The following is an 18,572-nucleotide window of genomic DNA, read 5'->3' on the forward strand; positions in this document are numbered from 1 at the left end:
GATAGATGGAGCAGTAATTTTTTTTTAAAAAAATAAGTAAATTGGATTGTAAGATCACATTGACCAATGATTGGAAGTTTCTAAGTTGAATGTAAACCGTCGTTATTTTTTTCTTCTTAACCGTCTATTTTTAGGCTACAAATCGGATTGAAAAGAATGTGGATATGCTAAAAAAATAATAAGGGCATCATTATCATATAACTCGCAAGCATTGTCAACGAAATGTCGATAATATCAGTGTCGCTACACTAGCAACACCGAAACCCCAATCATCGATATTTTTGAATTCTTTGCGATAAATTAGGAAAAAAAAAAAACCTTTGATTTCTACAATACCTGTTTGATGGTTGATCGAAACTCGAAAGAAAAGAATCTCGTGGGCAGCAATCGACAGCTCTCGTCTTTGATAGAGGTAAAGAAATCTAAAATTTTCCTTTTTCTTTGTTCGATTGGAATATTGATGTCACAAATACATGATTTCGGCGAAAAATCAAGGATTTTGGAAGATTACCTTCTTATTTTTATTGGAGATCAGATTTTGAAACCCTCAATCAAAAATCCCCCCACTTCACCGAAAACCCCTCTTTGCAGTCGAAATCCCCTCTTTTATTTTATTTTTTCTTTTATTTTTTTCTTTTATGCTTCAGAACTATAGAAGCAGATTGCGCGCTTGGTGCGCTTCAACGTACTGAGTAAACTCTCCGAGCCCACTGTGAATGCATGTGATTTATCCACGCCATCCATTCATTTTTCTAGTTTATTTTAGGGGTAAATCCCAAAATTAAAGCATATCCACAGCTCCAGTGGACCACACCACAAGAAACAATGAGAATAATGATTTTCACCGTTGAAACCTTCTTAGGGCTCACAGTGATGTTTATTTGTCATCAAACCTTTTTGTAAATATAAAAAGGCATGGATGAAGAGTTAAAACAAATATCAATTTGATTCAAAATTTCTGTGGCCACCAAGAAGTTTTTAATGATATGCGTTCAATTAACACAATTTCCTGTGGTGTGGTCCACTGAAAATTTGAATGTGATTCATTTTTCGAATCACACACTAAAATAAGCTATCATATATGATGGACGGTGCAGATATAAGGTACATGCTTCATAATTGGTGCCACAGTTAGGTATCCACCCGAAGCAGATTGGTCAGTGTACCTCACAACAGCTATATAGCTGCCGTAGGTATGTGTCGTGCGAAGACGAATACTGACGCTGATCAAGCTCCGAGTTATACGAACGGTTCAAAGGAGATCAAAATTACATTGGACCCAGAGTGATGTATTTATTATATTTACACCGTTCATCTGTTTTTAGAGTTCATTTTAGAGCATTAACCAAAAAATGAATCATATCCAAAGATTATATGGACCACATCATAGATAGCAGCGGAGATAATGATTTTCACTGTTAAACAATTTGTAGGGCCCACCATAACGTTTATTTTGCATCCAATTTGTTTATAAAAACACAAATATCTAAATGAAGAGGAAAAACAATTTTCATATTGATCCAAAACTTCTGTGACCCCAAAAAGGGTTTCAATGGTAGACATTCAATACCCCACTAGTTTTTGCAGTGTGGTCCACTTGATAGTTATATCTGGCTTATTTTCCGTCTCAAGCCTTGAGACGAGCTCATCAAATGGATGGACGGTTGGGGCATAACACATATCTCATGATCAGACCCACAAAACTTGTTGACATCAATATAGCAGCTATATAGCTGGTGTGAGGTACACCAGCCAATAGGGGTGCACATCGAACCGGTAGAACCGTTGAACTGGACCGGAATCAAGACCGTTTGGTTTGGTTATAGAGTGTACTAGTTCCGGTTCCGGTTCCAAAAATCAAAGAACCGTTTAGTTCGGTTTGGTTCTGGTTTAGGGGTATGTAGAATCGAACCGAACCGTGAATCGAGCCGTGGAATCGAACTGTGAACCAAACCTGGAACTACTTTATGAGTTTACAATATATTTTCGTTGTATATTTGACTCATGATTTATGGTTTACAATGCACCATTTGATCGTTTTCATAAATGTATTTTTTCACACCATACACAATATCTAAACCATTCATCAAATGGATCACAACACGAATATACATGAACTAAATTATAAAATAAAAATATGCAATTGGGCTAGATTTTAAAAAGCCCAGAACCGTGAAACCGATCCGGAACCGAACTGGTATTCACGGTTCGGTTCCAGTTCCGAAAATCCTAGAACCATATGGAGCGGTTCGGTTCCTGTTTCACCTTAGAACCGGACCGAACCAACCTATGTGCACCCCTACCAACCAATTTGTTTCTGGATCCATCGTAATTTACATATTTGATCCACTATGTCCATCCATTTTATTAGATGATTTTAAGGCACAAACCAAAAAATGAAGCATATCCGAAGCTTAGGTGGACAACACCACATGAAACTGTGTGAATTGAATGTTTACCATTGAAAATTTCTTGGGGGCCACAAAAGTTTGGTATCAACCTGATATTTCTGTTTTTTATTCATCCGTGTCCGTGTGATCTTATGAACAGTTTGGATGACAAATAAACATCACTGGGCCTAAGAATCTTTCAATGGTGGAAATCATTATTCCCATTGTTTCATATGGTGTGGTCAACCTGAGACTTAGATATACTTTAATTTTAGGCTCAAGTCATAAAATAAGATAAACAGACGCACGACATGGATAAACTAATCACATTCGGGATGGGCCTAATAGAGTTTACTTGAAATGATATACTACTTACATTTTCCTGTACATGGATGGGGGATTAGCTGTTACCCGGTAACAGCTCCGTGGGTGTTACTCTAACCGTGTCGGGCCCACCTTGATATATTTTCTGTGTATCCATGTCGTTCATCTATTTTTACATCTCATTTTAGGAGGCGATCCCAAATTGTGACGCCCACTTGATGGATGGGGTGGATTTAATGTTTGTCCCAACTCCCAGGTAGGATCAACATTCTACATTACCGTTAAGAAAAATACATTTAATTTTTTAATTCATTTACTTTTACATGTATTACTTATTATATGCTAGCTGCATTATATAAACTTATTTTGGTTATTATTAAAGTAATTTCTTATGACAACGTATGTTTTTTTGGGCCCCATTAAATGAAAACTTATTATTTAATACATTTTTTTACAAATTTTTAATTCCTAAATATGCAAATACATGTATTTAGGAATGTCCTGAAGTTTCATTTAAAAATTTCACCATTATCCCCATGTTTTCATATTTTTTCTCCGCATTTCCGGTTATCGGCGATAACGATATTATATCTTTATCTCTGGCCAACGAAACTTGTACCGATATCGACATATCAAATACTGCAAGCATCATTAAATAACCATAGGTCACCAAGTCATTTCTTACCTCTAAATATGGAAGGGAAGGTTGGGTACTACCTGCCCATTCCTAGGTCCAAACGGACAGGAGCTCTAGGGCCACTGTCATATTTGAGTTTTAAGTACATGGTACATTCATTTTGGCATATTATTTTAATATACAAGCTAAAAAAATAACGCAGTTCTAAAGCTCATGTGGACCACATGGTAGAGATTAAACACATGTTGAAATTTTTCGAGACCCACAGAAGTTTTGAATCAAGCTATATTTTTGTTTTCCCTTCACCAAGGTCTGTGACCTTATAAATGGGTTGGATGGCAATTAACCATCACAGTGGGCCCCAGGAATGTTTCAATGATAAGTGTCCTTATCATTGTTGTTTCTAGTGGTGCAGTCCACTTGAGCCTTGGATCTACCTCTTTTTCTTTCTTTTTTTGTTCATGTACCCTAAAATGACATGCCAAGATGGTTGGACATTGTGGATAAAGCGTAGCCCATGTCTGTTCCTAACTAGGGACGGGAGGGTAGTACCCAATCTACATATGTCATTTTTAACTTAGTATTCTAAGTTAACCCACAACATTTTTATTTATGTCGTGATATGACTTGTCATGCTTGTGTAACATCTAATCCCATTAAAAGACGCACCATCGCGTAAAAGATCATTTGGGATGAAAACTAGATGATATTGTAGACACCCCGCCCAGGTTAGCATCTTGAGAAGGCAAAGACAACCGGGAAACCCTGACCATATCCTAAACCCTATCCCAACCAAACCCTGATACGAACCAAACTCTAATCTGAACCAAACCCCAATCCCAGCCTAACCCTAACCCAAACCCCAGCCTAACCCTAACCTAAATCTCAGCCTAAACCTTAAATCCAGCCAACCCTAACCCAAACCTCAGCCTAAACCTTAAACTCAGCCTAACTCTAGCTTAAACCCTAATCTGAACCTTAAATCAATACCCAAGCCGAAACGTACATACAAATCAGTACAAAATACACCCATTTGAGCCCAAAAGTCCGAAAGAAGACTTCCGAACGAGCCAGAGCACCAAACAAAGCCCAATGACTAAAGCCCGGACCAAACCAGGCCCGAGCAGTAATCCGTCCAAGCATGGCTCTATGGGGCCCATCGTGATGTAAGTGTTTTATCCACGCCGTTCATCGTTTTTCTCAGATCATTTTAAGGTAAGTTTGTAAAATTGAAGCATGTCCATAGCTCCGGTGGACCACACCAAAGGAAGCTGCAGTGATAATGATAATGACACCCACCGTTGAAACCTTTCTAAGGGTCACTGTGATGTTTTTTTTTTTTTTTAAAATCATCCAACCTATTAATAGGTCATGTAGACGTGGATGAAGTGAAAAAACGAATATTTGCTTGATCCAAAACTTCTCCAGCTCCCAAGAAGTTTTTAATGGTGGACATTAAATCCCCACTTTGTGGTCCACCTAAGTCCTATACCTTACTCAGTGTTTGGCCCATACCTTAAAATGATATGAGAAAAGCGATTAACAACTTGGATAAAACACTTACATCACAGTGAACCCCACAGAACCCTGGTGGGACGCAATCGGCATCCACCAAATACAAGCTGCATCATTAAATGGATTCCAATTCATACCAAATGCAAGCGCTACCATAAATGAGCCCTTAAAGGTGCATCATTAGCCGATCCCCATAGGGTAATCAGCTAGGGTTGGGCCTTGTTAAAAGTAAATTTTACAAAATCTAGGCCAGAGAGAGAGAGAGAGAGAGAGAAAGAGAGAGAGAGAGAGAGAGAGCTGGTTAGTCCATTTATCATATCGAGAGAGTTGGACATGCACGAATAAATGGACAGCTTTAAGGAAAATGGTAACTAATGATCTACAATCAACCGTCATGAGCGGCCACTCTAAATTTTCAATAGGATCGACATGCAACAACCGGAGCCCACGGATGAAATTTCCAAGTGCTGGTGGGTTTGTGGGGACATAGATATTTGACCAGCTTTTCTTTACGAATGACCAAAGTTCAACCCAACGGACGGAGTGGCTTATCGAGCACAGGGCTTAGGTGTCTAATGTAGTGCTTGAAACAAGTGTAGTAGAGGACTACAGTCCTTACTATTCTCTTCCTGCTGGATCTCCATGTGCGTCGGCTATGGTTAGAGAAATTCAATCTTTTCTATTCCATACAAACCAGAATTAAAGGAATATATTTGATATTTTCTGATTAAAAAGAGTACAATATAACAGAAGCAATTTTCCCTATCAATATTTATCACATTCCTGTTTGTATGCTCCTCATCTCCTCCGTTCATTCCTACAAGGCCCCTCTCGCTCTCTTGATCCTTGAGAAATCCGAGGAAAGCAAGCAGCCAAAGAAAAAGAACCCACCTGACCATCCATGGCCGCCGCCATCGTCACGTGGGGGGAACCCGGTTCCACCATCATCAAGGTCGGGTGACTTTTCCTTGCCTGAAAACCAACACATGAGGCGCATCCAGAACATGGAAGAGATGTTCACATAGAAGATTCATTTCTACTGAACAACATGCAAATGATATGATATGCTGCACCATAAGATCTCATCTAGGGTGAATCAGACCAATCCACTTGTTATGTGGGCCACACTCGTACAATTGAGTCAATCATCGTCCGTCTATTCATGTTGATGGTGTAGCTTTCCTGATGAATGGATCACCTTGGTTACTGCCCCAGGTGATCTTTATAACGAGACCCACCTTTTGCATGGATTGGATGTTATACACAACTCAGTGAAACATTGAGAAGAAAGAAGAAAGCTTTGCATGTGAATGTTCACATACACTGTGTTATGGGAACATTTCTCAAGATGAAATTAAATTACATGGTTTCTGTTGCCATGAAAATAATACAAAACAAAGATTCAAAAAAGAAAAGGGAATAATACAAAATAAAAATATTCATAATCACAGATAGGAAAAAAAAATGATTTATGAGACTCCACACTAAGACTCATGGTTAGTGGGTGCACACGCATGTTTTGAAAGCAACTGATTTACGGAGATCAGAAAACATCGAATAAAGACAACCATATTCGGCCAAGTCTTTTTAGCATTTTGACTTCTTGGGTGCAGAGGCCTGTGATCTGCTTGATTCTTGGGCCAGGTTAGAAGGTGAAACCTACTGATGGATGGCCTGGATCGCATGTGTGCCATGATGCCACGTGGCGGCAGACCAACACATGACTCAGATTAGCAAAACTCCAGCTCACACTATATTATCCCAGCCAGTAATAACTGGTTTCAACTTCAAGAAAATAAGACAGGAATATATATGCTCTTTTATCCATGCTTTATGCCGAGGATAATGCTCTTTTAATTAGCTTTTTATATATTTATTTTTTTAAGAGGGGTGCACCAGGCCCATGTAGCAGCGTGTGGGTCCCAACACCAGCCAGCCAGCTGGTGTCAAAGCTCCGTGGGTCCCACCATGATGTATTTGTTTCATCAACGCCCGTCCATTCATTTTGACAGGTCATTTTGGATATGTGCCCAAAAATGAAGCTGAACGAAAGCTCAGGTGGACCACACAATAAGAAACAGTGGGGATTGATCATGCCGTAAAATGATATGGCAAAATGGACAGAGCGTAGATACTCGCCCGGACTCAGCTAACCGGCCATGGTGGACCATCCCCCACAATAAATTAATTTAATATCATCGGACCTGATGGGGCTAGGTATCAATTTTTTAATTATTTAATTATTTATTTTTAATGTCATTTTTCTCTTCTTTTTTTTTTTTAAAAAAAAAACAAGCACCCCAAACTTGATCAGATCCGAGACCGAGTCCAGCAGGGCTGACTTGATCCGATCTGAATCCTTGTTGGCCTAACCTGAACCGAGTCCAACTCCGCTTGGAAAACTGAATCGAGTTTGAGGAGATGTGGGAAACATGGAGAGAGAAGGAAGGAGAGGAGAGGTTAGGGTTCGTTCGGATTTCAGATCAAATCGGTCCGAATTGACAACGATCCAAACTCGATCCGATGCATGATCGGATTTGAGTGGTCCTATTCGATCCGCACCGATCTAAGCCTTCGGTTCGGTTCGAATCGAGTTGGATTCGCCAGATTGGGTCGGATTCTGCCCAGCTCTACCCGACACACATACACACCCACGGACGCCATAGTGGGGTTTCACCACCTATGGGTAGCGAACCCAAGACCTTGTGTTGAAACTCCTCAGAGTCTACCACTGAGGTAAGGACTAAAACCTCACGTGTCAAATATTAAAGTATGTACCTAAGTTAGTAACTAGGCAGTCATATCTACATCGTTGTGGCACACGTGCAAGATCCAAACCATTCAGCCTCTGCCATTATTATAGATCCATCATGCCTAGAAATAAGAGGGACATCGGGATAATTACGCAGGATGAATGATGGGTTGATGCCTTGTACAAGTCTAGTGTCACTCACCCAAGAGGACTCATACTTAGGGGTGTACACGAAGCGAGCTAGCTCGGTTAGCTTGCTCGACTCAACTCGAAAAAGCTCGATTCGACTCGGTTCAAAGCTGAGTTCAAGCCGAGTCAAGCTGATTTTTTGAGCTCGAAAATGAGTTCGAGCCGAGTTCGAGCAGGCCCCAGCTCGACTCGACTCGGATCGAATCCAGCTCGAATTGAACTCGGATCGAACTAGTTCAGTGACTCGGTTACTTTGCCATTGATGTTGCTCACCAACTGTTTGATAAAATGACTCAACGAAATGTGGCCGGTGGTAAGGAAGGTATGTACATGAAACAAATACCTTTTTTCTCTTTGTTTTTTGTTTTTTTTTTTTATAAATGTTATTTAGAAGGTGTTTGAGAAAATACTTGTAAAACCATTGCATCTGGTTGTAAAACAGTGAGATTTTGAAGTTGCAGTTAAGGTGTTTGTAGAAATGCCTCAATGGCAAACTTGGCTCGAACTCGACCCGAGCTGGCCCAAGCTGCTGATCGAATCGAGCCGAGCAGGCCAGTCAGGCTCGAGGACCGAGCCGAGCCGAGTTTGAGCTGAGGTCAGCCACTGTTCGAGCTGAGTCGAGCTGAGGCCAACTCAACTCGGTTCGACTCGATGTACACCCCTACTCATACTCGATCAAATCTGGGAAGCCGATTGCATATTGACTAAACGCTATTAGGCCCACTTTGAATGTATGTGGATTATCCACGGCATGCATCTATTTTTTTAGCTCATTTTAAGGGTTTGAAATCAAAATTGAAGCATATCCAAAGCACAAGTGGACTACACCATAGAAACAGTGGGGATAATGATGTCCATCGTCGAAACCTTCTTAAGGCCCACAATGATGTTTATTTGTCATCTAACCTGTTTATAATGTCATGGATGAAGGGAAAACATACATATAAGCTTGATCTAAAACCTTTGTGGGCCCGTTAAGATTTTAATGGTAGGTGTTCAATTCACAGTCTCCTGTGGTGTGGTCCACTTGACCTTTGGATATGCTTCAATTTTGGGCTTGTATCATAAAATAAGCTGGTAAAATGGATGGATAGGGTGGATAAGACATAACTCATGGTAAGCCCCACAGATTTAATCAGCTTTCCTATTGGTTTGCACTATGGGTCCTCTTTGCACTTGCAAGCCAGATACTTTACTCCTAGTTTGTACATGAGTCAAGCTTAGCCCAGCTCAGCTCGGCTCGGCTCGGCTCGACTCAGCCAGCAGACTATCTTAGCTCAAATTTGGCTTGACTCAAGCCTGACTATGCAAATCGGCTCGGCTTGGTCAGTAGTTTAGGCCAACTCAAGACGAGCTCAAGCTTGAGCTCAATCTTCCAAGCCCAATTCGAGTTTAGGTTTTATGATTTTATATATATATATATATATATATATATATATAAAATACATATTATATGTAATTTATTTAAATATATAAATATATACAAAATATTTATACTAAGTGAACCCGATATGAGTCCAATCAATTCGAACCGAGTCAAGTCAAGTTTCGAGATGAGTTGAGTCAAGTTCAATCTAGCTCAGACTCGGCTCGAAATTTTTTCGAGCTCAAAAAATCAGCTTGACTCGGCTCGAATTCAATTTCGAGTCGAGTCAAGCTTTTTCGAGTCTAGTCTAGCGAGTTAATTGAGCTAATTCAATTTGTGTATAGCTCTAACTCTATATGGCTTAAACTTCCAAGAAAAAAAGATGTCAATCTTTTTCAGTGCTCCTCATATCTAGGGTTGTCAATGGGTCAAGTAGTCTTGATTGGCTTTCGGGTTTGGCCCGTATTGGGCTAGGTTTGGGGTGGTGTATCAGGCCCGATGATTAGGCTTGGGTTTAAATCAAGAGCCCGATTGTAATTTGGGCTGGACTCGGACTTAGCACCCTAAAAGCTTATAAATCCGGCCTGGCCCAATAAGTCTTTTTCTAAACCTAATTTTTCCCTCTTCTTTCATTCCCTCTCCCTCTCTCTCACACATGAGGCACATCAAAATGTCATTTATCCACATACATATTCAGGGCTCGGGCATAGGTCAAGTTTTGTGTAAATGTATTGGGCCAGACTCGAACTGGACTATTTCAGCCCGTCACAAGCCCAGGTTAGATTTGGGCTTAGGTTCAGAACCGCAAGTCGGACTTGAACAGAGCTTGGCCCAGCACTACCCCTGCCCATTGACAGCCCTCCTCATTTCTTATAAACATTTCATGTGGGAGACCAAACTTTTAAAAGTGCTTATAAAAATTTTTTAAAAGGGCTGCAAAAGGCTTGCTTGACTAGTAAAAAAAAAAAAAGAACCTTAGCTTTAAAGAATTTATTTGGCTCATATGGTAGGCCAAGATCACTAGCATGCCCTATTTGGGCCCACATGTGATATTTTCTGATGATTGAAACTGACCATATTCCTGATACTACGTGGGCCTTAATAAATTTATTCTAAATGGATAACTTTGGCCGCCACATTGTGCAAATGAACGTAGAATACTGACAAGATGATTTTTAATGGCTCACACTCAACTCCATTGAAGAAGTTGAGGATCATCAACAAAAGTGTAACCTTGGGAGCTTAGCTTATGGTAGCATAAAGAGAAGAAGACCGATGGTTCTAATCATGAAGCTGTATCTGCATGTGGACTAGGGATAGCAATGGGCCAAGTATACGCAATGGGTCCTAAGCCCGACCCTAAATGGGCTGGTTATGGATATGATTAAATAGGTGTGGGTGCAGGTTATTAATTTGAACTTGATTAATAATTGAGTGTGGGTATTCCTCTATCCATACCCAAACTTGGCCCAAATCATATATATATATATATAGTAATGGTCTTCTGCGAACCATACCGCAAGGAATTTATATGCGAGCCTTCATGTAAGCCGTAAGATGAGGAGAGCAACTGGGATTCAACTACATTGAGAGAGGGAGAGTCTTAAAAAAAAGACTCTCTCCTACACTCACGGAGACACTCTTGGAATTGATTTCACGCAAAAGCCTTTGCTTGGAAGATCATGTGCAAGGATTCTATGTGGGGCCCACTATGATATTTGTGATAAAATGAAATTAGGTTTTTGTCGGAAAATAATTTTTTACTTTTCTTTCGGAAAATAAATAAGTGCAAATAATTTATTCTTGTCGGCATTTGCTAGAGTGACATATATCCATGCGATTTAATCCATCCATCAAGTGGGCCCTACCCTATAAATGCTCTTATTCATCCTAATCCTATCTAAATTCAAAGACCCTATGGTGCCTCATCGTAGAGGTTCAAATGAGTTAAGTTCCATCAAGATGAGCTTGGACTTGAATCATTCATGAATCGTAGCAGGATTATGGGTCTAGATCTAACACATTAAAGTTCAGGATGGGTCTAAGTCATGTCCAAGTAAAAAATAATTGACTTATTTCTTTAATGTGTGAAGCATAAATATTAGAGTTTACCGTATTTCCTTTTATTTAATAGGTCGGTCTAAGTTGAGTGAAGAAATTCAATAAATTTTCATACAAATAATGTTTTAAACAATATAAATGATGACAATTATTAATTTTAATGGTAAAGAATAAAATACAATATATCTAAACAACCAATAAAATTAGATAAATTATTATATTTTTTTTATTAACAATGAGACCTACAATTTGTATAATTTAGATTGTCGTGATTATTAGATAGGTAAGGTATTTTACACAAAGGAGGTGAATCATTGTTGTAGTTTATCCTAGTAGAAAAAGGCTCCACGTGCTTAATAAACTTATTTTCTTTGGGCATAGGTTGGGTCCATTTTATCATGATCCAAAATAGACCTATAAAAAGGGGTCCAGTCTAGGTCAAGTTGGTTGACTTTGACAAAGTCCCAACTCCCAACCATTTAAGGGGCATTTGGCGCACGGTATTGGATGGGATTAGGCAGGATAGAATTGCATTTGGTTCTGTGTAAATTCCATTTGGAGAGGATGAGAAAGGTTGGGATTAGGTGTGATGGAATTGCATTTGGTCTCATGCATAATTTATGTGGATTTTGAAATCCACTACACATGTGTGCCCCATATCGATGCATGCGTTTATTCATGTCGTTCATCCATATAAACTATTTACACATGACATTCTAGTTATATATGTGTATAAGTGAATGACATCCGTGTGAATTTGGTCCGTTAATTACAATTTCATGGTCCACCAAACAAAATTTTATCCCAAATATGGAATTGAATGGCTAAAATATCATGGAATTTCTAGAAATGCAATCATTATGCAATAACAATGTTAATCCCATTTAATAAAATTCAATACCATTTTATTCCACATACTCACTAATTATTAGGGGTGTACATCAAGTCAAACCGAGTCGAGCTGGCCTCAGCTCGACTCGACTCAGCCACTGGCTGACCTCAGCTCGAACTCGGCTCGACTCGGTCCTCAAGCTTGACTAGCCAGCTCGGCTCAGTTTGGTCAATAGTTCGAGCCGAGTTCACCATTGAGGCATTTCCACAAACACCTGAACTAAAACTTCAAAATCCCATTATTTTACAAACAGAGGCAATGGTTTTACAGGTACTTTATCAAACACCTTATAAACAACATAAAAACCAAGAAAAACAAAAAGAAAAGGAGTATTTGTTTCATGTACATATCTTCCTTGCCACTAGCCACATTTCGTTGAGTCATTTTATCAAATAGTTAGTGAGCAACATCAATGGCAAAGTAACCGAGTCACTGAACTGGTTCGATCCGAGTTCGATTCGAGCTGGATTCAATCCAAGTCGAGTCGAGCTAGGGCTGCTCAAACTCATTTTCAAGCTCAAAATATCAGCTCGACTCGGCTTGAACTCAGCTTCAAACCGAGTTGAATCGAGCTTTTTCGAGTCGAATCGAGCGAGCCAACCGAGCTAGCTCGGTTCATGTACACCCCTATTGATTATTATTTGTGGGTCGGGTCCAATGAGCTTTTGGGCCAACTCGACCCATCTGCACCCTTACTGATGGGTACCCGAAACCTGATAACTTCCTGCTCTTCAAAGAACAAGATCTGGACCCGAAAGGTCATGGACCTGGCAAGACTCAAACCCGGGTATGGGTAGTACAGGGCCGGACCCGTTCACCGTCCTAGCGAAACGGGCCTAAGAAGCCCATTGAGACGTGCTCTCGCGCGTGTTGCAAAACCAGACTAGAAAATCCGAGTCGGACCAAAGCTGGTGGGGTCTCGCCTTCCTACTAGGGTTTTGAAGCTCTTCGCCAAAACCCTAACCGTAATTTCGCATTCAGATCGCGGAAGATGGACAAGAGCATGCTTGGAGACCTCGATTCTCTTCCTGAAGAAGACAAGATCAGAATGTCCGCCATGATCGATCAGCTCCAGATCCGCGACAGGTTTTCTCTCTTTTTCTTTTGGGATTTTCCTGATTTATCTTTGATCTTTGGTTTTTTAAAAAAAAAATTTTGACTTGAGATTTCTGATTTCTCTATTTCCATGCGCTAAATTTGTAAATCGTAGCATTTCTGCTGTTTTTGCTATCTAATCAACGAATTCTTCTTTCTTTCGTTGAAAGTTTCATTCACAATCGAAAAACTAATTAATTTTTTGGATAAGATTTTGATTCGAGATTGGAGTTCTTGATAAACCGGTTTATTTTTCTTGGGAACTCGTCCGGTTCGACTCGGACGAGTCGACTCGGATGCTAGCGAGTTGTGAGTTGTGCTCGATCCGATGCCAATAGTGAGAAAAGAGCTGAACTCGGATTCGAGGAGTTATCAAGGAAAGAGCAAAATGGCTACTCGAATCTCGACGTTTGCTCGATGGATTGTTTCAGTGAGCTTGGACTGAGCACCTATTGACTCGGTCTTGTGAGTCACTGAGTCCGATCCTTCGGGTTTTTTTTTTTTAGTCCAAGCATATGCGGTGATTCCCTTTGTAGGAATATCTGTTGGTTTTTTAGAAGGGTTTTTTAGGGTATGGGGGGCGGGTTTTCACCCACAGTTTGCATTTTAAATAATGATTTGAACCATTCATGTTCTGGATTCTATGCTATCCGGGACAAGGCAAGAAAATTTTGTTGGATGGGTGATTGTGTATGAAGATGAATGTTTAATGGCTTATATTCAAATCCAAGATCTTGAGGTCAAGATGATCAATGAAGCACGATTATGAGACTGTAGCTTCTATACCGGGTATTGTCAAATGAGCGGTTTGGATCAATCTAAGGATGCAATTTGGGAGTGGAAACCAGCCACCTTACCCTAGCGAAAACCTTTTGAGAGACTGGGTGTTTCAGTTTTTGCAACTATTAAAGGCCACCAGCTAATGACAGTTAACTAAGGACTTTGACTTTAATGTTATAATGGTTAAAACCAAGGTTCGGAAACTCGAGGATTCAACTCAAATGTTATAATGCTTAAAACCAAGGTTGGGAAACTCGGGACCTCAACTCGGCTTGGTCCACGTACCAAATTTGACTCAGGACCTTCTATAGTTCTTGATCCATGTATATAATTTGTATGTGATATAAATTGAGCTGTGTAAGTATGAATGACATAATTTTTAGAATAAACCGCGAGGAGTAGAGGGCCCATGTGTGCCAATGCATGCAAGATCTATGACATTTATCAAGCGGGCCATGAGCATATGTGTGATGTGTCTTATACCAAAAACTAGGTGAGTCCCTGGTCGTTTGCCATTCCTTGCTGCGAGTCTATGGTTGCTCATAAATTTTTTGTCTGATCATGTCAGAACTATAGTTGCTGATGGAAAGTTGCAAGCCCAAATCATAAAAGACATAATGCGATAAATGGAATGAGATGCAGATACTCACTCTAAGAGCTTTTTAAATCATCATACAATTATAAATCATAATATTATATTTTAATAATTATAACTCAATATTAGCATATGACTCGTTGAGTAACTTTCATGTGCGAAGTGAGTGGGGTGTTGTAATGGATGTATGGTGTGTGGCGAAGGACCTGTGTGAAGACCGTAAGAGGGTGATGCCGTACATTGGGTGTTGCCCTTGGCGATAAAAGATCAAATCCTCTTTATCATGCACGCTAGTCCATTGGCAGTGGGTGGTTGAGAAGCTTTCCTCTGTCAGAGAAATCTCATACAAGAAATAAATCGATACAAGTTTGTAATGTAAGACTTCTTGGTGGGATAATTAGTCAGTTGCTCTGCGACGGCCTGCAGTTTTGCATGTTGCCATACCTGGCATCTGATTTCTGTGACTGACAGTCTGACACCAACATTTGCCCAAGTTCCATGGCATGTGACCATTTAGCAATTCTCTGGCAGATCTTGATTTTATCGTCGTGTTTGGTTTCGAGTCATCTGTCATAAGCTTGTAGAAGATATGCAAGAATTTAAATTGCGTGCACTGTCATTCAAGGGTATGATTGAGTGGGATCCACTCTACTCCTTTCTCCATCTGCTAACTTCTAGTTGGATTAGATGTCACTCAGATGCTGAGGAGAAACCCACCTTTTCTGGATGCAAATAGCTAATGTAAGTTATGATGCTAACCCGTGGCTGAAAACCCACGCCATTTCGGTGCAAATACGAGAAAAGGCACCCACCCAAGATACACCCCCAAATAGATATGTATCTGAACCACCATGGATATCTGATCTGATGGTGATTTGGGACACATCCAAATGCTCACCTAATTAGGCGTCTCAATATGAATCAACTAGCAACTGCATCTAAGATAATATTCTCATAAAATTATGTCTTCAACTGAAAATTTTATCATAAAAATGGCGGAACGGCAACCCTTTTGAAATCACAGATTGGTGGCAGCTTGTCTTATTTCCTGTTAAATCAAGACGAATTTTAAATGATACCATCTACTAGCGTTTCGGACAGATATTGTGGTTTTTCCTTTAGTTGTTTTTCTTTTTTGTATGGATTACTTTAGTTGCACTACAATTGCATACAATGTATTTTATTTTATTTTTCTTTATTTTTCTTTTTTTTCATTTTTTTTAAAAAACTTAAAACTACTGAGATGATAGAAATCTTAGTCACAAAGCACTTTGTTCTTTAATAAATCTGCAGCCTAAGGATGTATAATTCACTGGTGGAGAGATGTTTCTCTGACTGTGTGGACACCTTCCGCCGGAAGTCCCTAGACAAGCAAGAGGAGAAGTGTGTTCGTCACTGCGCTGAGAAGTTCTTGAAACACTCCATGCGGGTTGGCATGAGATTTGCAGAGCTTAATCAAGGTGCTGCAACACCTGATTAACTTCCCTTGATTTTAGAGGAACTTGGGTAGCTGATCTTTTGCTACCAAAGCATAATTAGTTTGGATAAGAAAGCAGTGGTCATTCTTGTTTTGTTCTCTCCCCTGCTAGAATGTTTCAGCAAGGAGCGATTCTAAGATCCTTAGCTGAGTGTATGCACCGTATATTTGGGTTTTCATTTTGTACTGAGGCCTATGGTCCTGTGTCAATGGACTGCCCCAAAATGTCTCCTTGAGTGGAAGATCCTATCCATCAATCCTTGGCCTTTCATCAGTTGAATGTGGACTTTTGCTGTATTTCATTCTCGACTGTTGATTTGTAGGCCTCAAAATGGAAAGTCGTGGTTGTCCTATTGTGGAGATTTTTAGGGGACCACCCATACATATTGTGGCCCAAACAAACTGATGGCTGGACCATTGAACCATAGGCCCCACTTTGACAGAGCAACAACCAGTATATACTGTGCATGCCATTGATCAAAGATTTTATATATATTTGAGAGATAGATCAAAGATTATATAATTCTGTTCCAGCAAGAAGGGACATGGGATTTTTGTTTCAAACCCACGGAATATCAACCATGAATTGTTCTGGTAAGTTGTTGAAATTAAAGAAACTTGGGAGCTTGGGTCATTGGCTTCAACAAAGGTCTTTTGTAATTCCAATTTATATGCCAGTTTAAGTATTTTATTTAGTCCTTTTTCTAGAATATCTACTGAAACGATTCATTTTCTATAGGTGGATGTGGTATACATCTGGTGATTGTGCCTGTTGATCTGGTGGGCCATGTGTTGATGGTCTGTAGGCCAAAAATCGCAGCGGATGGACCGCTCTGACCACCCAGCTGTTGCGACTTGCCCAGTGTTAATGCCTTAATGGCTTAGCGTGGATTGCTGCTATGACCGAGCCTTGTGCAGGCCACTTATTGGAGGAATGGCTACACAGTTCACTCCCTTGATTTCTACCACCTATCCACGTGATGGCCCATCAGAACGGTATTGTTCAACACATGCTCCGCCAGTGCACACTGGTGCTGTTTCTTCAAGCCATGAAGCTAGCCTAGCTGCCATGAGAGAGAGAGAGAGAGAGAGAGAGAGAGAGAGAGAGAGAGGTTAGGTTCTACATGCAATCCATTTCACCAAATTTCTGGGCATGGCATGTATGAGCGACAGCTTAGACAGTCTGAATTGTGGCCTATCCAGTCTGTTTGAACTTGTGGCTCCTGCGTCATAATATTTCTTTAGACTCTACGTGCATTTCGGTTAGGTGGTTTGACTCCTTCCTAGAACCATTTTTCTATTACAAGTTTACGGGTCTCAAAGGAAAGTTTGAAACAAAACCATCTTTAGGCAAGAAAGAAAAATATGGTAGACTACAACCTGCCATTGTTCCAGGAAAAAAAGGGCCTGTGGTATACGAAAGCACCGTTTTTGGGAAGAGCTGTTTTCCTTGATTGTTCTTCAACAAGATTTTCTTGAAAAATAAAAAATAAAAAATCTTCATTTATAAATCTGTTGTTTGGAAAAAGGAAATTTTCATGAAATTTTTACTCAAGAGGAAGGTGAAAAGTATGTGTTGAAATGGATTGTGTCACGTGTCATACTGTCACACGCAACACATTCACGTGTGATGTTGGCATGATTGGGATGCTTGAAGATGAGGGTGGTGCATGTTGTACATGTGGCTTGTTAGGGCACATGGCACGCTGACACGCTTGACGATGAGAGGTTTTAGATGGCACACATGTGGCACATTGCATATGTATGGTGGCGCTTTAAGATGGATTGTGGCACATTGCCATATGTGAGGTATTTGAATGGGTGTTTGCACACACGGGACACTTGAAAGTGATTGTGACACATTTTGCGTATGTAGAGCGCTTAAAGATGGACGAGGGCGATTTTTCATATTTTTCTCAATTTCTTGAAAATGATATTTTTTTGGTCCATGCAAAAAAAAAAAAAAAAAAAAAAAAAAAAAAAAAAAAAAACAAGAAGTTTTTCAGGAAATGAGAAATGTAAATAGCGTTTTCAAAAAAATTACAAAAATAAGTAATAAAAAATTCACAAACAAAAATACTATTTTTATGGAAATTATGTTTCCTCAATTTATATTTCAACAAATACATACAAGCCCTAAAAGAAAATGAGCTAAATTTTAAGTTGAAATCACCAGAGAATTTCTAGTAGCCTTTGACCCTTTAAACCATTGAGTAGTTGCATAAACTATTGGAATTTTGGCAATTCTGCTGCAAATTTTCCGTCTTTCTTGTTTAAATTAGCTAGAACAAATGTCAAGTATTTAGCATTAAATTCGCTAGCTTATCTTTATTTTAGCCGGTCTCTATTGATATTGTTAAGGAAATAAGCAAATTATGATTCCTACAATGTAGTCTCTTGTGATTTGGTAGCTTCAATATTTTATTCTTTGATTAAAGCAAACATAGTTAGTGGGGGTATGGAAACTATCAGCGACTGACATACATTTCGGGTAGGATT

The 18,572-nt window shown here is 39.7% G+C and overlaps 1 protein-coding gene across 2 annotated transcripts; it reads left to right on the top strand.

Annotated features, from left to right (window-relative positions):
* Nucleotides 1-12,918: 12,918 nt before the first annotated feature.
* LOC131243719 (mitochondrial import inner membrane translocase subunit Tim9-like) lies at nt 12,919-17,339 on the top strand. 2 transcript variants are annotated; one of them, XM_058243242.1, is made up of 3 exons: nt 12,919-13,212; nt 15,890-16,056; nt 16,813-17,339. In XM_058243242.1, the coding sequence occupies exons 1-3, from the start codon at nt 13,118-13,120 to the stop codon at nt 16,908-16,910; spliced, it is 360 nt and encodes a 119-aa protein (XP_058099225.1). In that variant the 5' UTR covers nt 12,919-13,117; the 3' UTR covers nt 16,911-17,339. The 2 variants fall into 2 exon arrangements, with proteins under 2 accessions (XP_058099225.1, XP_058099226.1); XM_058243243.1 differs by lacking the exon at nt 16,813-17,339 and having other exon boundaries at nt 12,932-13,212; nt 15,890-16,783.
* The last annotated feature ends 1,233 nt before the right edge of the window (nt 17,340-18,572 follow it).

Source organism: Magnolia sinica, chromosome 4 (genome assembly GCF_029962835.1).
Source record: "Magnolia sinica isolate HGM2019 chromosome 4, MsV1, whole genome shotgun sequence".
Lineage (NCBI taxonomy): Eukaryota > Viridiplantae > Streptophyta > Magnoliopsida > Magnoliales > Magnoliaceae > Magnolia > Magnolia sinica.